Source organism: Chanodichthys erythropterus, chromosome 4 (assembly GCF_024489055.1).
Source record: "Chanodichthys erythropterus isolate Z2021 chromosome 4, ASM2448905v1, whole genome shotgun sequence".
NCBI classification, from domain to species: domain Eukaryota; kingdom Metazoa; phylum Chordata; class Actinopteri; order Cypriniformes; family Xenocyprididae; genus Chanodichthys; species Chanodichthys erythropterus.
The window spans coordinates 39,064,437-39,089,654 of NC_090224.1; the positions used below are offsets into that span (position 1 = coordinate 39,064,437).

Sequence of the window (25,218 nt, forward strand, 5' to 3'; positions counted from 1 at the left end):
CTCTCAGCCTGCTACAGTAGCCACGCCCCAAACTCTCAGCCTGCTACAGTAGCCACGCCCCAAACTCTCAGTCTGCTACAGTAGCCACGCCCCAAACTCTCAGCCTGCTACAGTAGCCACGCCCCAAACTCTCAGCCTGCTACAGTAGCCACGCCCCAATCCCCTCAGTCTGCTACAGTAGCCACGCCCCAAACTCTCAGTATGCTACAGTAGCCACGCCCCAAACTCTCAGCCTGCTACAGTAGCCACGCCCCAATCCCTCAGTCTGCTACAGAAGCCACGCCCCAAACTCTCAGCCTGCTACAGTAGCCACGCCCCAATCCCCTCAGTCTGCTACAGTAGCCACGCCCCAAACTCTCAGTATGCTACAGTAGCCACGCCCCAAACTCTCAGCCTGCTACAGTAGCCACGCCCCAATCCCTCAGTCTGCTACAGAAGCCACGCCCCAAACTCTCAGCCTGCTACAGTAGCCACGCCCCAAACTCTCAGCCTGCTACAGAAGCCACACCCCAAACTCTCAGCCTGCTACAGTAGCCACGCCCCAAACTCTCAGCCTGCTACAGTAGCCACGCCCCAAACTCTCAGCCTGCTACAGTAGCCACGCCCCAAACTCTGAGTATGCTACAGTAGCCACGCCCCAATCCCTCAGTCTGCTACAGTAGCCACGCCCCAATCCCTCAGTCTGCTACAGTAGCCACGCCCCAATCTCTCAGTATGCTACAGTAGCCACGCCCCAATCCCTCAGTCTGCTACAGTAGCCACACCCCAAACTCTCAGCCTGCTACGGTAGCTACGCCCCAAACTCTCAGTATGCTACAGTAGCCACGCCCCAATCCCTCAGTCTGCTACAGTAGCCACGCCCCAATCCCTCAGTCTGCTACAGTAGCCACGCCCCAATCCCTCAGTCTGCTACAGAAGCCACGCCCCAATCCCTCAGTCTGCTACAGTAGCCACGCCCCAAACTCTCAGTCTGCTACAGTAGCCACACCCCAAACTCTCAGCCTGCTACAGTAGCCACGCCCCAAACTCTCAGTCTGCTACAGTAGCCACGCCCCAAACTCTCAGTCTGCTACAGTAGCCACGCCCCAAACTCTCAGCCTGCTACGGTAGCTACGCCCCAAACTCTCAGTATGCTACAGTAGCCACGCCCCAATCCCTCAGTCTGCTACAGTAGCCACGCCCCAATCCCTCAGTCTGCTACAGTAGCCACGCCCCAATCCCTCAGTCTGCTACAGAAGCCACGCCCCAATCCCTCAGTCTGCTACAGTAGCCACGCCCCAAACTCTCAGTCTGCTACAGTAGCCACACCCCAATCCCTCAGTCTGCTACAGTAGCCACGCCCCAATCCCTCAGTCTGCTACAGAAGCCACGCCCCAATCCCTCAGTCTGCTACAGTAGCCACGCCCCAAACTCTCAGTCTGCTACAGTAGCCACACCCCAATCCCTCAGTCTGCTACAGTAGCCACGCCCCAATCCCTCAGTCTGCTACAGAAGCCACGCCCCAATCCCTCAGTCTGCTACAGTAGCCATGCCCCAAACTCTCAGTATGCTACAGTAGCCACGCCCCAATCCCTCAGTCTGCTACAGTAGCCACGCCCCAATCCCTCAGTCTGCTACAGTAGCCACGCCCCAATCCCTCAGTCTGCTACAGAAGCCACGCCCCAATCCCTCAGTCTGCTACAGTAGCCACGCCCCAAACTCTCAGTCTGCTACAGTAGCCACACCCCAAACTCTCAGCCTGCTACAGTAGCCACGCCCCAAACTCTCAGTCTGCTACAGTAGCCACGCCCCAAACTCTCAGTCTGCTACAGTAGCCACGCCCCAAACTCTCAGCCTGCTACGGTAGCTACGCCCCAAACTCTCAGTATGCTACAGTAGCCACGCCCCAATCCCTCAGTCTGCTACAGTAGCCACGCCCCAATCCCTCAGTCTGCTACAGTAGCCACGCCCCAATCCCTCAGTCTGCTACAGAAGCCACGCCCCAATCCCTCAGTCTGCTACAGTAGCCACGCCCCAAACCCTCAGTCTGCTACAGTAGCCACACCCCAAACTCTCAGCCTGCTACAGTAGCCACACCCCAATCCCTCAGTCTGCTACAGAAGCCACGCCCCAATCCCTCAGTCTGCTACAGAAGCCACGCCCCAAACTCTCAGTCTGCTACAGTAGCCACACCCCAAACTCTCAGCCTGCTACAGTAGCCACGCCCCAAACTCTCAGTCTGCTACAGTAGCCACGCCCCAAACTCTCAGCCTGCTACAGTAGCCACACCCCAAACTCTCAGCCTGCTACAGTAGCCACGCCCCAAACTCTCAGTCTGCTACAGTAGCCACGCCCCAAACTCTCAGCCTGCTACAGTAGCCACACCCCAAACTCTCAGCCTGCTACAGTAGCCACTCCTTAAGCACCTAACCCACTCACTCGGCCAATGGAGTGAGTTTGGGGCGGGACTATCTGATTGATTGACAGAAGGGGGGAGTGTTCAGGAAACCTATTTGAAAACAGTCATTATATTTGCAGTGCCATTTTGTGACATTAGCCATATGGAAACTACACACTTGAGCTACACTAGTAGTACACTTTGAATAATAACTGCATTCATGTGTTTTGAAGGAGGCGTGGCTTTGGAGACACTTTAAAGGGAGGGGGGGGATCTTATGCTTTCAAAGCTAGCTTGCTATTGCTAGCCGCTCAAAACTTTTTAACTAATGCAATGTCTATAAAACAATAACAACATGCACATTAGACTCAGCTAAGGTCAGCAGATATTTGCATCCATGTGCTTCCAGTTATTAAAATAAATTTATGCTGAATTTAGAAAAGAAATGCAAGTGTGAACTTTTGCACACACATATTTGTGAACGGTTAGTGAAGAAGTGCTTGTGACCCAGTGTGTCTGTTGCAGACCTCCACACTCCTCACTGAAAGCACTGAATAACTCAAGAAAGCGTGTGTTTGTGACTCACCCGGCTGAGCAGTTCATCCATCTCAGTGACCAGACTGCCCAGGTTACTGTCGGCCAGCTGCAGCAGTCTCTCTGGAGCTCTCTGTGGGGAAAGCATGTGCTGCCAAAGACAGGAGGATGACATATGATTATCGTGAACATATGACTGACAGGTGGAGTCATGTCACCATGGAAACCAGGATGACACCGGAGTGACGTCCATGAGGTTCCCGGCCTACAGGCTTAATATGACATCACTGAATTATGAATCATTTGATGAGGAGCCATAAATGCAAAACTATTTTCTATTTTGTAAACAACTCAAATATAGATGCTAATTAGCACTAGATCAACCTGTAATTGTTACCTGAAAGAGCTGGGTTTTTTTTAAAACTTGATTTAACCCATACAAATGTATTTTGTTGGGATAAATTAGGTGGATTCAGCAATATTAAATAATATTTTGGACCAGTTAAGTATATCTGACAGTTTAATGCTCAGGATGGCTCACCTTCAACTCCTCCGTCATGTTCTCGAATCGATAGAGCACTTTATATGGCAGGGGGAGGGGCAGAGTGAGATTGACACTGCCAATCAAACGCAGCAGACGCTCCATGTCACGAATCAAGAGCCCGGCGCAGTCATCGTCACACGCTGAAACACGCAGAGACACATGACATCAGACTTCAACAGTATCACATGCTCACAGACTCCCACAGGCAGCGTTCACACTACAGACTCTTCACACTGCATGCAGTGTCCATCAGAACCACCTCACAAGGTCACATGAAAAAACGCCCCTCAAAAACCCATATGCATGCTCAAGGGTCAAGGTTCAAAGGTCAATTTGTGCTGCGTCAATATAGGAACGGTAGTGGATGGTTATAAAGTATTTTTAACTCACCTACTGTAAGTGCTTCATTCAGGTACTGTACTTAATCACAGTATTTTCATCTTGAGAGACGTTTACCTTTCCTTCACTACACACAAACATCTGCTCCACATTACATGATAATAATGACATCTGACTCGTAAATTAATTCATTTATTTCAGCAAGTTTGCCAAAGCAACATTTCTCATTTTCATTAAGTTTAACTTGATTTACTAAAACAACCAAAACTAAACCTGAAATAAAATTAATAAAAACTAAATAGATATTGTATTAAAAAATATATAAAAAAGGACATCTTGAAATTAAAGTCATTATAATGCGAGATTAAACTTGTTAAATTTCACAAAAAAAACAAACAAAAAAAAGTCGAAATACAATGTTGAGAACAAAATAATAAAATTTCGAGCATAAAGTTGAAAAAACTTTTTTCTCAACATTTTATTTTGACGTTTTTCTCAAAATTTAACGAGTTTTTTCAAAACATAATGACTTTATTTTCAAAATTTAATGAATTAATTCTTAACATTTTATTTTGACTTTTTTCTCAAAATTTGATGACTTTATTCTCAACATTGTATTTAGACTTTTTTTCTTGAACTGGTTTAATCTCACATTATAATGACTTCAATCTTGAGATTTTTTATTTTTTTTGGCCCTAATCCTCTTCCATAGACAACAAAATTACTAAAACTTAAAAAAAATAAAATGAAAACAGATAATACAAAAATAATAAATAAATAAAACAAGAAAAACGTCTCAGGTCATGACTATAACCATAGTTCCCTGAGAAAGGGAACGAGACACTGCGTCTGATAGGATCGCTTTGGGAACGCCCCCAGCGTTCCTTTCGGATGCAGCATGGAGTTCCCTCGAAAGGGAACTTCAATAGTATTTCAGTGATACTAAAACAAACCTGCGCTCTATCACACGGATCTGTTTGAGTATCACGACATAGCAACACTCACTCGGCCAATGGAGAGAGTTTGGGGCGGGACTATCTGATTGACTGACAGAAGGGGGGAGTGTTCAGAAAAAACCTGCTTGAAAACACTCATAATTGCAGTGCCATTTTGTGACATTAGTCACATAGAAATGACACACTGGAGTACTTCAGCTTTACTCATATTTGAGCAGGGCATAACTATATAACCACAGTGTGTGAATGTGTGTGTGTGTGTGTGTGTGTGTGTGTGTGTGTGTGTGTGTGTGTGTGTGTGTGCACGTGCCAGAGAGAGAGAGAGAGGGCACACGCAGTCTGAAAGGACAAGCATGTTAACGGCCAAGGATGGACAGGTCCTGGGGCAAGAATGCTGTTAACGAATGTTATTGGCCTCTTTTGTCTCCCATCCTCTGCTATCACAACATCACTTGCACTCATCCAGTATCCCTCCATCATCTCCATTCACCTGCGTGGAGGGAGCGTGTCCCAGAGCACCTCTCTCTTTATTTCCCTCTCTCTAGATTAAACGTGAGCGCGGTGAAACTCCAGGGAGAAGGACTTCTCAAGCGTGAAATTTAACATAGAGTGTGAAACAGCTCCTGGCCGCCTATTATGAGTGTCTGACACGCCACGAGCGATAGTGGGAGGAAAAAAGACACCGACAGGCGTGTGGCTTTCGCCGCGGCCGGAATACATCGCTCAATTTACCCTCCTGAAAAAAAACGGAGCTATTAAGATTTCTCGTGAGGAAGTCACTGAGCGAGTAAAGGTGCAAAAAGACCTGAAAAGAAAAACGCTGCACTGAAGAGTTCATGAACGCCTCTCCATTCAAACATTATATTCACACTGGGAATCTGTGTATGCTCTAACTATTGAGTTATATTAACATTTCTGACTTCAGTGATTAGGATTTTAGCACACGAACCATGTTTAAAATGATGTTGGATTATGTAACACAAGTCACACAAAACACATCCGCAGAAAAACACATGCATAATTACCCAATCTGTCCGGTCGACCAACACAATTATCATAAAAAACATGATCGCTGAAACGTAATTTCAAACACAGTGGTGAGGAGCAGGTGTTCCCGCAGACATCACAGCAACACAATCTGATCTCTCCGGCTCCGCCAACAATTACAGCACAAGTAAACAGTCATTTTGTGAGGGGAAATCTGAGCACGTCTAATTAAAATGTTGTTTGTTTTGGCTGCATCTCTCCTCTGTTATTACTGGCTGTTTATGGCAGAAGAAACAAATATTCATCTACATATGGAAGTCTTAAAGGTACAGTAGCAAATGAAGGTCAGGGTCAGAGAGAGGCTGTGCAGCGGTCATACGTACACACGATGCCCTCAGGGCCACACACATGCCTCTCCATGCACCGGTCACACTTCAGTCCGCTGGCGCCGGGACGGCACTGGCACTGTCCGGAGCGCGAGTCACACGCTGTGGGAAATGATCCGTACGCATCACACTTACACTCTTCGCACCGGCCGCCATACACACTCGGGTTACCATGGAAACCAGGGGCGCACCTGCGGAGACGTGAAGGATATTAAACACATTAAAGGCCTGAATTACTGCAGCTTCTTCACATGAAACGCCGCAGAAAAGGCATGCTCACTCTCAACACATTATTGACAGACACAGCCATGCAAGTAACGACTTGTTTTACATTATTTAGAAGCATTTCTTCACCTTTCACAGTGTTTTCCCTCGTAGCCTTCAGGACAGGCAGTGCAGCGGTAGTCATTAAAACCCTCCGTCTGACAGGTGGGACTGAAGCTGAGAGAGGCGGTGGGAAAGTTGGTGTGTGTTCAGACTTATCACAGCTAAAGTGTGTGTGAGTGTGTGTGTGTCACATACTTGTTCTCAGGGTTGAGCAGGGGACACGCACAGGGTTTGCAGTCGTCAGGAAAGCCGCGCACTACGCCGTAAAACCCTGCAGCACATCGCTCACACTTGTCTCCTACTGTGTGATGCTGACAATTCTAGAAAGAACAAAACACTAATAATGCTCTATAACAGGTAATAATACTGTTATAACTGAGGCTCTTTTGTCACATCATTTTCTTTATTTTTCATATTGCCTGCGCATAATTTCAGTGGCTTCTACAGCAGATCACACCGAGGTCTATATTTACTAAAAACTTGCACCAGCGCAAACCCTTTTGGCATTAAAAAACTACTGTCAGGATTTACTAAAGACACGCAATGCAAAATTAGCGCTGAAAAGGCAAGTTTTGCGCATGATCAACAAGTGCAGCCATGTCACAAAATGGGTTCAGACATGCTTTTTTTGTGCGTTAAATAATGGCGCAAATACCAGTAAACTGACGAGCGCAAACATTAGTAAATCACGTTACGTGATTCAATTAAATACCCTCCCATAAATCTTGTGTCTGAAAGGGAAACTCCTACAAATGCATATTATGCAAATGCACATTAAAATATGACATTAAGAACATCTTTTGGGGACTTTTCTTAGCACATAGATATATGCAATTAATTGAAGGCATGGACGGAGTTGTTTTTGTGGCTGACCTTATTGCATATGTAAGAGAGTAAAAAAAAAAAGACATGGCTGCAATTGTTGATCACGTGCAAAACTTGCCACTCCCATTGGCGCATTTGTGGAATTGCTCTCTGATGCTATGCCCTGTTTAGTAAATCTGGCCCTATAAATAAACACATAATCGCTTTCTTTTTGCAACTTACGTATGACAGCGTGCTGTGTGTGTTGCCAAGTACACGATTTTTCCCGCAGAATTGGGTTACTTTTTCACTATTGCCGCGGGTTGTTTTGCAACTCTGTGGGTTGAAGTGATCGCGCTAAAGTAAAATTTAACCCTCAGAATGCAATTTTTACTGTGATACCCCTCAGAACACGATTGGGCTAGTTTTGGACTCGTTTTGAGAAGCAATTGAGTGGATTTTATGGTAAAAACCTGGCATCCCTGTTTGTATCATTCTTTTGTGCATGCAGGTCAGTTCAGAACCATGAACACACTGGAAATCTGATATTGGCCACATTTAAAACAAAAATGTGAACAGCTATACAAATCTGAAAAAAATCAGAATTGAGCATTACGGCTCGCAGTGTGAACGTATCCTTAGTGTGATTAATAATAATTACAAAAAAATCATAATAAACTAGGGCTGTCAATGTTAACACGTTAAAATAATGTAATACAAATAACTCAAATAAATTACTGAAACACAAGAAATTCATCATTAACATAATTTACATCACGCAGTTTAGATGATATTAGAAGTCCGGACAGCAGAGAGAACAGAGACTCACTTTGAGTTTTCACTGAATTATTCATTCCAGTGTGTGTTTCACTTTAAAACATGAGCTCTGTCATATTCTGAGACATCCCATCGCTGTATGGCCAGATGATACACAAACCATGTATAACAAACCAGCGTCTTGCTAGTAAAGTTTTGAAGGATGCGGATTGTAATCAAGGTAAAGACGATTTCTTTTGTGTCCTTTTTTGGAAAGACACCTAAATTTGCCTCACCAGAAAATACAGTTTTGTGAGAATCACCCTTCAATCTGATGGTTTACTTCGCTGAATATTGGAAATGATGACAAAATTAACATTAAACAAGATAATGGTGTATGCTTAATTTCACAATAAGTGTGCAATTAATACACATTTTTAATCTTTTGACAGCCCTATAATAAACACATACTAAAATTCCATAATAGGGATTGCATGTTATAAAAACAGAATGGAGTAGAACGCAGTGTTTAAACTCGATTTTCAACATTTAATTACCTGTAACTTCATTTGCCCGCCAAATGCATGCTAATGTCTGTGTGTTATCTTGATTTGGGGACTTTTCTTAGCACATAGATACAGTATATGCAATTAATTGAATTCAGTTCAAATTGTTAGCTGATTGACAGCCCTAGTTACAGTGTATAATCACAATAAAAGATGAGTAACGATGCGACAAGAACACAGTTTCAATTTATAACTGAACGAATGAATAAGCACATGAAAACATTCAAACAAAGCTCTCTCTGAATCTAATTATCAATACATTAAAACATTAAAATATGACATAAAGAATATAAATTCCCCCCAATACAGAGATCTGTATTTCTCAAGTTGCTCAAGTGACACACAGGGAATGAGAAGAAGAAACAGAGTGAGAGAAAGAAGCAGAGAGCGTGGAGGAGGAGTGGCAGCGTTCAGAGTAATCAGACTGCTGAAGCTGCGCTTTACTGGCCCGTGTCGCTCTGAAACTTTCATTAACTTCCTGTGTACCTCAATTACTCAAATTACCCCCCTACACACTCGTTTACCATTTTCAATTTGCAAAAACCCGTAAAATGCAAATGACATTGCTATTAGCATGCATGCAACTGAACACAGAGGGCTGTTCTGCACAGAGCCGGGCCTGAAGCTTCACAAGAGCTGTTTGGAGAACAGTTCGACTGTGTGTCCGCTGCGCACTGGACTGAATCTTCTGATGTGCTTTCCCACTAACATGCTGCTGGATCCAGTCTGGCTCATTTCCACAGCCAGAGGTGGACAGTAATAAAATACATTTTTATCAGTGTTTTTTATTTTTGTTTTGTGAAACTTTCACTTCACTACTTTCCAAAGCATTATATTGTACTTTTTACTCCACAGCATGCCATAAAAACATGTTGTTCCTCGTTATTTCAAACTGAAAACCGCTCTGAGATGTGATAAAGTCATGAACGATTCATTCCAATGAACCTGCTGAATTGGTTCATAAATATTCATTTGTGAATCAGACTCATCCATCTAATGGATTTTAATATTGATTATTGTAAATTAAATCATTTTAGGTTATGACTGTCAGTTTTTTTGTGAACTAAATCTTCTGTAAAAGGGTGAGATACTTAAACCCATTGAAATGCTTAAATATGGACAAGTTTGCATTTTTGTTTCACCATCCGTACGGTGATTTTAGCTAAAATAATGCAAATCAACACCTGTGCATCTTCCCTACACTCCTGTAGCAGTTTCAAATAATATAAAACTAGAATGTTTGCATAGCATTTCACCCCATGTGACATCTTTACAGTATTTTTATACTATTTGTTCCCACAATGTATTTTCCCCCAATTTTAAAACACTAAATTATTTTCAGTGTTGGGGGTAATGCATTACAAGTAATGCGAGTCACGTAATCAGATTACTTTTTTCAAGTAAAGTAATGCATCACTTTTAAACTTACAACTAAATATCTTTTACAACTAGTTACTTTTTCAAATTATACATTTATTCAAGATTATTCATTTTTTCGTTGCTAGGTGGCGCCCGTGGGCATCTAAAATGGTTAGAAGCATTAAAAAGCTGAGTTTCTAAGCTTTAAAATTATACTTATTTTGCATTATTCCACATTGGAAAACAAACATGGAACACTGGATAACATATTGCATCTCGATGATTTTGGGCTCATTTTAATTGCAAAAATCTGCTGTAAATAGTCATGTTCCATCTATGATCTGTTCATTTTTCATGAAGTTATGAGCAAAAACGCCATGTTAAATCTACATATTTGTTTTCAGTTATCGCCTGTGTGCTGTTTTTGTTGTAAACTCACTTTGTGCTCATTAGAGGGTGAAAACAGCGCGACAGGAGCATGATCTGAACGTGTAAAGTCTCTGATTTTGTATGCAAAAAGAATCATTGTGCTACCTACTTGGTTTGAGTTTCTATTGGCTCTTGTCAGCCATAAAGGGTTCAGGCACTCTGATTAAGAAGGCTGTACCTGGCAGACGGCCGTTTCAGGATCACATGAGTCACTGTGTCCATTGCACTGGCACCGAACACAGCTGCCAAAGCCGGCTCTGGACGCGGCACCACCGGCCTGAGCAGAGAGCCTGTAGAACCCGGCCGCACATTCCTGCACGACACATCACACACACACACACACACACACACACACACACACACACACACACACACACACACCTTGATGAGACTTAACAGCAATTAACTACGCAAGCAGTAACCCTGACAGCAACTTAGTGTCGGCTCAGATCCGGCCCACATCTGGTCCGCGTGTAATCCACATATACCAGATGTGGGCCGGATCCGGATGTTGCTGTCTGGGAAGTGATGATGAGCCTTATTAGAAACATAACCTGAGGTGGAAATAAGTCACAATGTGAAGTGATTGTGCACTGTTTGGTTTTATTAGGATACATCACATCCTGTCAGGTGCTTGCATACGGTCTAGCCAGAAAAATCTGAATATTTCAACAGGTCTGAATCTCATCTCATCATGCATATGCATTAGATTGATTCTTTTACAGACGCACATAATCACAACTAGTGCTGTAAATCCACACCGAGATGTAGACCAGCACGTCCATACAGGAAAAAACAGTCCTCCGCCAAAACCATAGCAACACTCCCTCTCACCCTCGCTCTTCAAAATTAATCGCGTCAATTTAGTACACCATCTGCTCGGGGTGAACTTGCTAAACGCCTGTTTAAAAATACTTTATTAAGCACAGTATGAAGCGTTTGAGAGTTGCGGCCATCTGTCTCCACGCGGCCTCGTCCAGCCTGAATGTGAACAACTGACACTCGCTGATCTGTAATCGTCTGTCTCGCACACTCGAGCTTGTTAAAGATCTCACACGAGCGCTTTGTGGGCGGAGACTGGCGGCGAGAGAGCGCTTTCACACGTTAACAGTCTGAGAGGCAGAAACACTTGCTGTAATGATGAGCGCTGAGCAGCGATACTCCCAGCTGTTCGTCTCTTGACACTCGGCTGTTGGTTTTCTAGAGCCCTGTTATGAAAGGGCACATCACCACCTCTCACACGCAGCTTAATTACTGTGACAGGGACGTCACCATTAATCTATGTGCAAATTTCATTACTTGGAATTTTAAAGGAGCTGCATTTTTTTTTTTAATTTTATAATTTTCTCTGAGGTCCACATTTTACATTAAAAACACACCAATTTTGAAGTAATAAGCTATTTTCTCTCCTCTTTCAAACACTCAGTTTTGATGGGCGTGTCTCATTCAAGACTTGGAAGAAACACCCACTGCTGTGATTGGCTAACAGATTTGCATATTAAAATAATTTTCAACATCCCCACCATTACACATTGTTGGAAAACTTCTGATGTTGAAAAATATGATATGGACACACATTTTCATGAAAACATTATATTGGCTTTTGATACAATGTACTGACATTTCTGACCAACAGAGAGTATGCTGTTCTTACTTTGAGTTTTTGTCTTGTTTCTAGTCAAAATATCTTAAAGTTCTTAAATCAAGAAGCATTTTCTTGACAAGTAGAAATTATTTTCTTGTTTTCAGGAAAAATAAGTCAAAATTAAGTGAGTTTTTCCTCAAAACAAGCAAAATAATCCAAACTGAAAACAAGATCATATATCTTATTTTTGGTTTAAAATAAGATTATTTTGCTAACCCCATTGGCAGATTATTTTGCTTGTTTTAAAGAAAAACTCACTTAATTTTGACTTATTTTTCCTAAAACCAAGAAATTAATTTGTACTTGTCAAGAAAATGCTTCTTGATTTAAGAACTTTGAGTTTTTGTCTTGTTTCTAGTCAAAATATCTTAAAGTAAGAACAGCATTTTTTGCAGTGTGATTATGACATTTTACATGTCTTATGCACATAACGGTCAAATATTGTGTGCAAAAGCCATTACCTCACAGGAGAGGCCGGCGTATCCCAGAGGACAGTCACATTTCTCAATCTGATGGGCGATTTCACTGTCCTGTGATGGCGTCCCCACCTCAGCCACCTCCAGAGTGATCTCAGAGATTCTGCACATCGAACACGTTCACACTTCAGATCTATTCTCATATCGAGGAACTTACTGTAAGTTTGTGACTTGAGTGAAATCGAGGATCTCTACCTGCTGTGCCTCATGACGCTGCCGTGTGACGCCTTTATTAGGATATATTCAACATGAAACAGCACGTCCATGAAATCCTCACGAGACATCTTCCTGCCGTCCTTGTGTTTCCAGTCGTGCTGCAAAACATCGGTGTTTGTGTTTACACTCGAAGTAAAGTTATGAGATCATGTGACACATTAAACTAACACATCAAACCTGATTGGCTCACCTCTGTTATGTAAATCTCGTGACGGGTCAGCTGGCCAATCTGAAGCGCTGGCATGTGGCGGACCATGACCTTGTCCTTGTTGGGGCCGCCCTTTATGATGACCTGGGGCTCGTAAGAGGTGCGGCCCGTCTCATCACGAGCCTCGTAATAGATGGCGTACCGTAACTTCCCGCCATAGGCTGTTATCTGAAAGAACAAGCTCTTGCTGTAATGAACATTCACAATTCAACAATATTATTTAGTATGACTGAATCAATCAGACTGTACATACTTTTTTTTTCATCAAGGATGCATTAAATTGATCAAAAGTGACATTTATAATGTTACACAAGATTTCTATTTCAAATAAATGCTGTTCTTTTGAACTTTCTATTCATCAAATAATCATACAAAACAACGGTTTCCATAAAAATATGACTGTTTTCAACATTGATAATAATCATAAATGTTTCTTGAGCAGCAAATCCTCATATTAGAATGATTTCTGAAGGATCATGTGACACTGAGAGAGGAGTGATGAAATAAGGCTACTGTAAGAGTGATGGTTAGACTATGCTTTAAGACACTTTCCACAGATAAGGTACAACATTTTACAAAGTTATGACAGCACAAGTCATTTTTTCGACATAACTTGTTATTTTGAGATAAGTCATTATTTCGATATAATATCTCATTATTTCAAGATATTAAGTCGTTATTTCGACATATCTTGTTATTTCGACATAACTCGTTACTTCGGGATATTAAGTCATTATTTCGACATAATATCTCATTATTTCAAATTATTAAGTCACTTCAACATAATATCTTGTTATTTCAACATAATAACTCATTATTTTGACATATCTCGTTATTTCGACAATTCATTATTTTTACATAACTCATTATTTTGAGAAATTAAGTCATTTCAACATATCTCATTATTTCGACTTAAATTGTTATTTCAAGATATTAAGTTGTTATTTCGACGTAAATCATTATTTTGAATTATTAAGTCATTATTTCAACATAATATCTTGTTATTTCTACATAATAAATCGTTATTTCAAGATATTAAGTCGTTATTTTGACAATTCATTATTTTGAGATATTAAGTCGTTATTTCGAGATATTAAGTTGTTATTTCAACATATCTCGATATTTCGACATAATTCATTATTTCGAGATATTAATTCATTATTTCAAGATATTAAGTCGTTATTTCAACATATCTTGTTATTTTAACAACTCGTTATTTTGAGATAAATCATTATTTCGACATAACTCATTATTTCAAATTATTAAGTCACTTCAACATAATAACTCTTTATTTCAAGATATTAAGTCATTATTTCGACATATCTCGTTATTTCGACATAATTCATTATTTTGAGATAAATCATTATTTAGACATAATATCTCATTATTTCAACATAACTCGTTATTTAGACATAACTCATTATTTAGAATTATTAAGTCATTATTTCAACATAATATCTTGCTTTTTCAAAATAACTCGTTATTTTGAGATATTAATTGTTATTTTGAGATATTAAGTTATTATTTTGACATATCTCATTATTTCGACATAATTCATTATTTCGAGATAGTTATTATTTTGACATAATATCTCATTATCTCGACACAACTCATCATTTCGAGAAAAGAGGTGGGCCTCGTAATAGATGGCGTACCATAACTTCCCGCCATAGGCTGTCATCTGAAAGAACAAGCTCTTGCTGTAATGAACATTAGCTGGCCATTAAATTCAACAATATTATTTAGTATGACTGAATCAATCAGACTGTACACTATTGTTTAAATGTTTAGGGTCAGTTTTTTCCTATAAAATTAATACTTTTTTTCATTAAGGATGCATTAAATTGATCAAAAGTGACATTTATAATGTTACACAAGATTTCTATTTCAAATAAATGCTGTTCTTTTGAACTTTCTATTCATCAAATAATCATACAAAACAACGGTTTCCATAAAAATATGACTGTTTTCAACATTGATAATAATCATAAATGTTTCTTGAGCATCAAATCATCATATCAGAATGATTTCTGAAGGATCATGTGACACTGAAGACTGGAGTAATGATGCTGAAAATTCAGCTTTGATCACAGGAATAAATTACACTTTACTGTATATTCACATAGAAAACAGCTGATTTACAATGTAATAATATTTCACTGTTTTACTGTATTTTTGATCATATAAATGCAGTCTTGATGAGCAGAAGAGACTCTTTCAAACTCATTAAAAAATCTTAATAACCCCAAACTTGTGAATGGTAGTCTGTATTATATAAGGAAATAAAATGTAAATAGAAGGGAAATTCAGAATCCGAATTTCAAGTGTATAATTTCTAGAAACAAATATATATATATATATATATATTTATATCTTTCTTAGGGTTGAATAGTTAATAGTTGAACCTGACGCAGTGTAAACTGTTTAAAAATTAAGAAACAGGGATGAGATTATTCACCTGTCTTTCCACCTAATTTTGGCAAATAAAAGGAGAAAGAGAAAAGATTAAAAGTAAAAAAGAGCAGGTAGTGTGAACAGACGGACCATGGAGCGTTTGAACTGTTTGGGCAGTCTCCAGTAGTACGGCTCGCTCAGGTGCTGCTGGACCACATCAGCGTTGGCGATGATGTCCGGATGCTGGAAGCTCACGCCCGCTGTGCTCTCCTGACCGTTGGATTCGTCCACGAGAGGAAGAACGGTCTGTTCTGGCATCAGAGTCAGCTACAGGACAGAAGGGAACAGATCACTCTCACACGGTCGGTGACTTAAACACCTGAACACTTTGAACTTACAAAGCGAAGTCAACATGAAACAGCATTCACCGCTTAACTTCAATAATGTGACGAATTTACAAATGAAACACAATATTCAGTGGGTTCTCATGTAGACTGGATTGTGAGAACATTATTATTGTTATTAATGTTTGTCCTCGCCCACGCAGCAGAGGTGGAGAAAGTTATTACATCTCAATGAAAGATTATGAAAGATTTAGTGCACCAGAGATATTTATGAAGCAAGAAGATAAATTGGGTATTTTCAGTCCTGCTCAAACTGTTAGACAAAATAGTGTAATAGTGTTGTGTTTCAGCGTCAGCAACTTTCAGGATTCATTTTAGTGTGTGTATTGAGAGGCACATGTTGGTAAATGCATGCGTGTGTGTGTGTGTGTGTGTGTGTGTGTGTGTGTGAGGATCCCCACAGGGCAGCTAAACTACCCTCACAACATCAACACACAATCTCACGACTCACTGACTTAGAAAAAATCTCTCGTTTTCCATAAATGAGCTAAAGGATTCCAAACTCCTCTCCGACAGCAAACAAACTTAGATTAACTTTTGGAACGCAACCTTTGTTTATTTCGTTTGTCGATTTCGTCAGGTTGGAGAAGCATCCCTCAGCCATATTCTGCTGTTGTCTCCATGGACACGCTGAGGATTAAGGCGAGTTAGTGAACGAACGGGAAACCCTTATTAAAAACAAACAAGGGCCGTCTCTCTCTCTGTATGTCAGGCTTTCTCTCCATCTTTGTCTCTCCTGCACACTCAATCCTGGCCTGTTGTGAATATGGTTTAAGGGAGAATGACAGCTAGGAAGCACTTGATATTTATTAATATTTACTGTTTCCCTGGTAACGGAGCATCTCAGCCCACCTCAGACAAGATGATTGAGAAAGCCATCAAAACACACAGAGTCACCTGTGTCCTCACCGCATCCCACCATCACTAGAGGACAACTGACATTTAAAGCAAACCTAAAACATGTCCTTTTGTTAACAATTCTGTAAAATAACAGATTATGCATTAAAACTGATGTCATCTCACCTGTGTGTGTGTGTGTGTCACTCACCCTCATGCGGATGAGTCCTGTGGCCTCTGTACACGAGCCGCTCAAGCCGAAGCAGTAGCACTGACTGCAGCCCAGCGGATTGGTGTGACTGAGGCCGAACGAGCCCACCTTACAGCGGTCACACCGCACTCCCTCCACATTCGCCTGAAAACACACTCGCGTTAGTGCTGTCTGCGGCTGTCCCATTATAAACAGCACATTTCACCATTTCAATGAATTACACACAAATAAACACCACCAGTTAAAAGTTTTTTTTTACTAATTTTACTACAAATTTTTCTCTTTTCCACTTTAAAATAATTGTAAAGTGATAAAAAGTCTAAAAATGTATTTTATCAGATTAGAGCATCATACAGTATTTCACACTCGGTGCACTCCTATACCTGACATGTATATAATATGACTGTTTTGATTAAAAAAAAGATCCTATACAACTAAAAAGCAATCTTTATCCATCTGTTTTTAACAACTGCAGACCCATTTCAAAACTGCCATTTTTATCAAAAGTATTGGAGAAGGCCGTTTTAACCCTTGTGCGGTCTTCGTTTGGGGGCTACACTCAGGGTCTGTGGGGTCCAGGCAACAAAATGTCATTTTGTATCAAAATAATTGTTTGTTTGTTTTTGTTTTTTCAAATTTAATTTTACTCTGTTTATTAATGTTTTTATTCCACATTTGTTTTTAGAGGATTTATCATATTTTTTAAATTTATATATATAAATCAAAATATATATATATTTTTAAATAGGTTTTTATACAAAAACTGCTTTTAAAAGACCCACATTTCTAACTTTCATTCATGGGGATAACATGGAGGATTTGACATGGTTTAGTGTGAGATTTTTGCCCATCTTTTGGAAAATGCAGTTTTTAAAGGTAAAATTTTTTTTTTTTTTTTTCAATATTGTTATATTATGATGAGACTCCACTTAGAAATTGGACAAAATTCATCCTCAAAATCAACATTATTGGAAAACTGATTTTTTTCAGTACAAAAATGCTAAACTTTGACAAAAAGTAATTTTTATTTTCATAATGGTGATTTCATAATATTTAGATATGAATCCAACTGAAAACACTTGTGAAAAGATGTATTTCAGTCAAATAGCAAATAGTGAAGCTCTGCTGCCATCTACTGGTAAAAGTGTTTTTTTTTTTTTTTTTTTTTTTTTTTTTACTTTTAAAACTGCATTTTCCAAAAGATGGGCAAAAATCTCACACTAAAGCATGTCAAATTATCCATATTATCCCCATGAATGAAAGTTAGAAATGTGGGTCTTTTATGAAGTGAATTTCACATAAAAAGCTGCTTTTGTATAAAAACCTACTTAACAAAATATTTATTTATTTATTTATTTATATAAATTTAAAAGATATGATAAATCTTCCAAAAACTGCACAAATATGAAGTAAAAACATTAATAAACAGAGTAAAATTACATTTATTTAAAAAAAACAATTATTTTGCTACAAAATTACATTTTGTTGCCTGGTGTCTCTGGAGACCCTGAGTGTGACTTTTTTTCTACACTAACATAAAAACAAGATATCACTCCAATTTTGTATTTATTTATTTATTTATTTTGTAGATCTACAAAGTGTTAACCACTGTATAAAGTTTCATGTCATTTGGACAATTGAACATTTTTTTTTTTTAAAGTTTAGCAAACGTCATTTGGGGTCTAAAAAGACTTTACTTAATTGCTAATAATATACTGGATCCTTTTCAGTGTGGGCTCAGAGCTAAGCATAGCACTGAATCAGCTTTGATGAGAAGGGTAAATGATCTGTTATTATTTGTAGATTCTGGAAATTGTGCCATTTCGGTATTGCTGGATTTAAGTGCAGTGTTCGATATAGTGGATAACTGCATTCAGTTAAATAGGTTAAAAACCAAGGTTGATATCTGTGATGATGCAGCCTTAAATTGGTTTGAGTCATATTTTACTATGTTTCATGTGCGGGGTACCACAGGGCTCCATATTGGGCCCAATATTATTTGCTTCATATATCATCCCTCTATGCTCCAACTTCAAATATCACAAGGTCCTCTATCATAATTACACTGATGACACCCAATTATACTGACAAATAATATCTTCTTTATTAGCTTGTGTAAATGACATCAAAGGTTGGATGGGTGATAACTTTCTTCAGTTAAATGATAATAAGACCAAAGTCATTTTATTTGGCTCCCCCTCATTTTTTAGAGAGTTTTAACTCTAATTTAACTCTAATATCTGCTCTCAAGGAAAGATATTGGGTGTCATTTTTTGAGTCTGAGTTAAAATTCGACAATTGTTTTTAGAGCCAGCTTCTTCCAACTTAGGGGCACACAGAATCTTAAATCTTTTCTAACTTTTAATGACTTATAATGATGCTTTTATTTTGACAAGGCTTGACTATTGTAATGCCCTTTATGCTGGTATCAACCAGTTTTCTCTTTCACGCTTGCAACTGGTTCAAAACTCTGCTTCTTGGTGTGGAAAAAAGAGGGAGCATATCACCTCTATCTTAGCACATTAACACTGGCTACCAGTAGCATTGAGAATTGATTATAAGGTTTTAACTTTTGTATTCAAAGCCTTGCATGTCCTGGCTCCAACTTGCATTGCAGATCTTATTTGTCCCTACTCCCCCCAGAGATCACTTAGATCTTCTTCTTCTGATAAGTTATTAACCATCCTGTTGTCTCGCTTGAAATCCTGCTTCACTCCCTGCATTCAAATCGTCCTTGAAAACGTAGCTTAGTCCTACTCACAGCTTGCCTATGTTTGCTTATTTTAGGCTTATTTTATTGTTTAAATCAAAGATGGGTTTCGGTGTGGTTCGGTACCTTGCAAGAGCACTGCCCACTTCTGTCTGCACATGCGCAGAGGCCAGATTCTGAATCACAGGCGTCCACTGACGAGCCTGCTGCGGAGCACTGGCAGGAAATGCACTGTGGGAAGTCTCTGTAACCCAGCTTACACTCGTCACACTTCTCGCCCCTGAACTGCTCACGGCACATGCAGCAGCCCGTGTTCACGTTACACTGCTGCGCCACGGACCCCAGCGCGTTACAGCCGCACGCCTACAGAGAAATAGAGGAAAAAACACATATTCAATTCATATTATCTAGAATATTCACATAAAATAGCATTCACTTTCACTACATGTGTCTAAACATTCTTGAAAATAAAGGATCCACTCAAAACAAGGGAAGGCGAGGGTGTCTGCCCACTCAATAGAAAATCAGTGGGAATAAAATGCCCTAGGCTGCTTCTCTTCCTACCTTATGGCGAGAACCTTTCCACTGAAATTGAGAACTACTCTTTTTCCTCTGCACCTATCACCTGCAGGGTACCTCAAGGCTCCGTTTCGGGCCCGGTTCTTTCATATACTGTAAATGCTCCTGTTAGGTATTATTTTTCAGAAACAAAATATGTTATACTGAGTTCTGCCTTACAATCTCAGTTTGCCATAAGGACATAGTTAGATGGCCACCAAACGTTTGGTAAGAAGCAAAGAGATTGCTTTATGTAAGGAGGTGATGTTGTGTGTCGTATGTGCCATTGATGAAGAAAACAGTAAATGATTCTTATGAATCACATTTGATTATATTATATATATATATATATATATATATATATATATATATATATATATATATATATATATATATATGTATATTATATATATTTGAAGAGTTTCGCTGCAAAATGAAATAACTCAGTTTTTTACATTTTTGTCAAAACATGTTTATTATTATGTTATCATGTTATTATTTTCTTAGCTGTATTTTTTAAGTTATGAAGGTTTAAATCAAAACAAACCAACTGCAGTTGAATTGATATTAATTGGAATGCACAACCAAAAAACAAGATTTTTGTTAGATTTTAGTTATCTCGTTTTGCAACGAAACTCTTCATATATATATATATATATATATATATATATATATATATATACACAGTGGTGTGAAAAAGGTGCTTGCCCCCTTCGTGATTTTTTAGTTTTTTGCATGTTTGTCACACTTTAATGTTTCAGATCATCAAATAAATTTAAATATGAATCAAAGATGACACAAGTAAACACAACATGCAGTTTTTATTATGAAGGGAAAACAAAATCCAAACCCACATGGTCCTAAACCTAATAACTGGTTGGGCCACCCTTAGCAGCAACAACTGCAATCAAGCATTTGCGATAACCTCTAAAGTCTGTTACAGCGCTGTGGAGGAATATTGGCCCACTCATCTTTGCAGAATTGTTGTAATTCAGCCACACTGGAGGGTTTTCAAGCATGATCCGCCTTTTTAAGGTCATGCCACAGCAATAGGATTGAGGTCAGGACTTTGACTAGGCCACTCCAAAGTCTTCATTTTGTTTTTCTTCAGTCATTCAGAGCTGGACTTGCTGGTCTGTTTTGGATCATTGTCCTGCTGCAGAACTCAAGTTCACTTCAGCTTGAGGTCACAAACAGATAGCCGGACATTGTCCTTCAGGATTTTTTGGTAGACAGCAGAATTCATGTTCCATTTATCACAGCACGTCTTCCAGGTCCTGAAGCAGCAAAGCAGCCCCAGACCATCACACTACCACCACCATATTTTACTGTTGGTATGATGTTTTTTTTCTGAAATGCTGTGTTACTTTTACGGCAGACGTAATGGGACACACAGCTTTCAAAAAGTTAAAATTTTGTCTCGTCAGTCCACAGAGTATTTTCCCAAAAGTCTTGGGGGTCATCAAGATGTTTTCTGGCAAAACTGAGACGAGTCTTTATGTTCTTTTTGCTCATCAGCGGTTTTCGTCTTGTACTCTGCCATGCAGGTCATTTTTGCACCGTCTCTTTTCTATGGTGGAGTCATGAACACTGACCTTAACTGAGGCAGTGAGGCCTGCAGTTCTTCGGATGTTGTTGTGGGGTCTTTTGTGACCTCTTGGATGAGTCGTTGCTGCGCTCTTGTGGTAATTTTGGTCGGCCGGTCACTCCTGGGAAGGTTCACCACTATTCCATGCTTTCACCATTTGTGGATAATGGCTCTCACTGTGGTTCGCTGGAGTCTCAAAGCTATAGAAATGGCTTTTAACCTTTTCCAGACTTGATAGATCTCAATTACTTTCTTTCTCATTTGTTCCTGAATTTCTTTGGATCTCAACATGATGTGTAGCTTTTGAGGATCTTTTGGTCTACTTCACTTTGTCAAGCAGATCCTATTTAAGTGATTTCTTGATTGTGAACAGGTGTGGCAGTAATCAGGCCTGGGTGTGGCTAGAGAAACTGAACTCAGGTGTGATAAACCACAGTTATGTTTTAACAGCACTTTTTAACACAGGGCCATGTGAGTTTGGATTTTGTTTTCCCTTCATAATAAACACTTTCATTTAAAAACTGCATGTTGCGTTTACTTGTTTTATCTTTGATTAATACTTAAATTTGTTTGATGATCTGAAACATTAAAGTGTGACAAACATGCAAAAAAATAAAAAATCAGGAAGGGGACAAGCACTTTTTCACACCACTGTATATATATATTATTATTGAAGATATTGATTTTTGTATAGTTCAATGGATTCTGCTGTAATTGAATCGTAAGGCAACAATCAAGACATTTTGCTGCTGTTCTGCTGCTCTGTGGCATTAACTCAGAGATTCACCTCGACGTGACATGATGAATAAAAATGATGTTTTGGCAGAAGATAAATATACACAGCGAGAGCAGACAAGAGTGAAGAGGAGAGATGAGGCGTACCTTACAGCCGCTGCTGATGTCGTGACCCCAGTGGTTGGGCGCACATTTGTCACATCTCTCTCCCACGGTGTTGGGCGGACAGATACACTGACCTGTGTTAGCGTCACAGTTATTTCCCACATGGGCACACTGGCACGCTGCGAGACAGACAGAAACAGAGAGCAGGTTAATTGCAGAGCGCAGCTGAGCACCTGTTCTAAATGTCAGCGCCGGCTCTCCTCTCTGCTGTCTGATATCAGAGAGAGAGGGTGACAGAAGGAGATGAAATAAACACCACAGATGAAAACTGTAGCGCTTAGAGGTCAGGCTTGTTGACAGCCACATCCAGGAGCTGAGCTGGAATTTACAAGGCATTGTCTGAAATCTCACCGGTCGGTGCACAAGCCTTTGCTCTTTCATATCTGAGTAGATGTGTCACTTGTGTCTGTTATGTTTCATTTACAGTATCAACTTTATCTTATTCAGAAGTCAAGTCACCTTTTATTTCTACAGCACTTTATTTTTCAAACATGCATTCACATGCATTTAAAGCTGAATGAGACCTCTCTATTTCAGAGGTGAATTCTTACGTGTACAGCCGCCTTCCTGGAAGCTGAAGTGTCCGGGAGCGCAGCGGTCACACTTCTGTCCCGTCACACCGGGCTGACAGCGACACTGACCGCTCTCGTCACAATCAAACGACTTCGATCCGAATGAATTGCAGTGGCACGGGACACAGCCCTGAGCGCCCTGCATGTGTAAACCAGACTGAGAGCGGAGAGAGAGAGGACTGATGAAATAAGAGTGATGGTTAGACTATGCTTTGAGGCACTTTCCACAGATAAGGTACAAATAGTTTTACAAAGTTTTGACAGCACAAGTCATTATTTCGACATAATATCTCGTTATTTTGACATAACTCGTTATTTCGAGATATTAAGTCGTTATTTCGACAATATTTTATTATTTCAACATAACTCGTTATTTCAAGATATTAAGTCGATATTTCAACATATCTCGTTATTTTGACATAACTCGTTATTTCAAGATATTAAGTCGATATTTCAACATATCTCGTTATTTTGACATAACTCGTTATTTTGAGATATTAAGTCGATATTTCAACATATCTCGTTATTTTGACATAACTCGTTATTTCAAGATATTAAGTCGATATTTCAACATATCTCGTTATTTTGACATAACTCGTTATTTTGAGATATTAACTTATTTCGACATAACTCATTATTTTGAATTAAGTCATTATTTCAACATAATATCTTGTTATTTCGACATAACTCGTTATTTCAAGATATTAAGCCATTATTATGACATAATTTGTTTTTTCAAGATATTAAGTAGCTATTTTGAGATATTAAGTTATTTCGACATAACTCATTATTTTAAGATATTAAGTCATTATTTCGACAATATCTCATTATTTCAACATGACACGTTATTTCGAGAAATTAAGTTGATATTTCTACATATCTTATTCCGAGATATTAAGTTATTTCGAGATATTAAGTCGTTATTTCAACATAATATCTCATTATTTTGACATAACTCATTATTTCAAGATATTAAGTCATTATTTTGACATATCTTATTATTTCGACATAACTCATTATTTCAAGATAGTCTTTATTTAAACATAATATCTCGTCATTTCGACATAACTTGTTATTTCAAGATATTAAGTCGTTATTTTGAGATATTAAGCCATAACATCTCATTTTGACATAACTTGTCATTTTGAGATATTAAGTCGTTATTTCGACATAATATCTCAATATAACGGCATAACTCGTTTTCTTAAGATATTAAGTAGCTATTTTGAGATATTAAGTTATTTTGACATAATATCATGTTATTTCAACATAATTCAACATAATAACACAACTACATTGTTTTTTCATAGTGTGAAAAGGTTAACCTCAAGCTCAATTAAATTAATTAATTGGTAACTACAAAAAACACACACACAAAAAAAAACACAACAATGCTGGTTCCAATGCCCAACATTAATTTTAAATAAATAAATACATAAATATTCTACATTTATTTGCTACAAAATAAAACCAATTAGAGAATTAAACTCTTAAAAGGGGAATTTCCAAATGTACCAAACATTTTGGCATTAGGTTTCTAGAAATGGCAAATAATAAAAAAAAATCCTTAATTGAATATTTAGTTTGCGGAGGAGAACAAATAACATAATTAAAAAACTGGATTTCATTAGGCTTAATTTTTGCATCTATACTTGTGGAATGTGTCTTGTGGTGATTCAAACAGTGCAATATCTGGTGAATTAATAAACAATCTCCATTAGTTTCTCAGAGAGCCGAAGCCCTCAGATCACAGCACTGAACATGCAGATCTTACAGATCAAACCAAACCACAAAACAATGTCTTACACTCTCCCATAACTCACTTCAAATGCATTATGAAAGGTAAACCGCCAACAATTTCATTTTAACGATCAAAAGTGATCATGCAGTGCTGATAAATCTGCACACATTGCTGTGGGGTGATTGACAGCCATCTGTCTGCTAGGAACAGGTGCGCTGTCACCGTAGCAACCGATGACAACTGGTCCTGGCACACGCCGTCAGTGCCGCCCCACGGATGCCAAATATATGAAGAGACACACACACATCCCGTCATGCAAAGCTGCGAGCCAAAGTGACAAAACTCTCCTCCAAGAGAACTCAAATCCGTGCCTTCTAAAGATTAAGAAAAGACT

At 39.2% G+C, this 25,218-nt stretch overlaps 1 protein-coding gene across 8 annotated transcripts in view; it reads right to left on the reverse strand.

Annotated features, from left to right (window-relative positions):
• The window catches only part of lama2 (laminin, alpha 2), a 167,209-nt gene that overhangs the window by 33,904 nt on the left and 108,087 nt on the right, over positions 1-25,218 (reverse strand). For 6 of the 8 annotated variants that reach the window (XM_067384975.1, XM_067384974.1, XM_067384971.1 and 3 more), the window contains 14 exons: positions 23,063-23,240; positions 22,494-22,630; positions 19,592-19,828; positions 16,756-16,899; positions 15,454-15,630; positions 12,892-13,077; positions 12,681-12,799; positions 12,471-12,588; positions 10,543-10,677; positions 6,646-6,770; positions 6,478-6,564; positions 6,121-6,314; positions 3,453-3,595; positions 2,964-3,062 (listed from right to left, as the gene is read on the reverse strand). In XM_067384975.1, the coding sequence (XP_067241076.1) occupies positions 2,964-3,062; positions 3,453-3,595; positions 6,121-6,314; positions 6,478-6,564; positions 6,646-6,770; positions 10,543-10,677; positions 12,471-12,588; positions 12,681-12,799; positions 12,892-13,077; positions 15,454-15,630; positions 16,756-16,899; positions 19,592-19,828; positions 22,494-22,630; positions 23,063-23,240 (2,079 nt within the window). The remainder of the gene's footprint in view (positions 1-2,963; positions 3,063-3,452; positions 3,596-6,120; positions 6,315-6,477; positions 6,565-6,645; positions 6,771-10,542; positions 10,678-12,470; positions 12,589-12,680; positions 12,800-12,891; positions 13,078-15,453; positions 15,631-16,755; positions 16,900-19,591; positions 19,829-22,493; positions 22,631-23,062; positions 23,241-25,218) is intronic. The other 2 variants (XM_067384976.1, XM_067384972.1) reach the window with 1 other exon arrangement.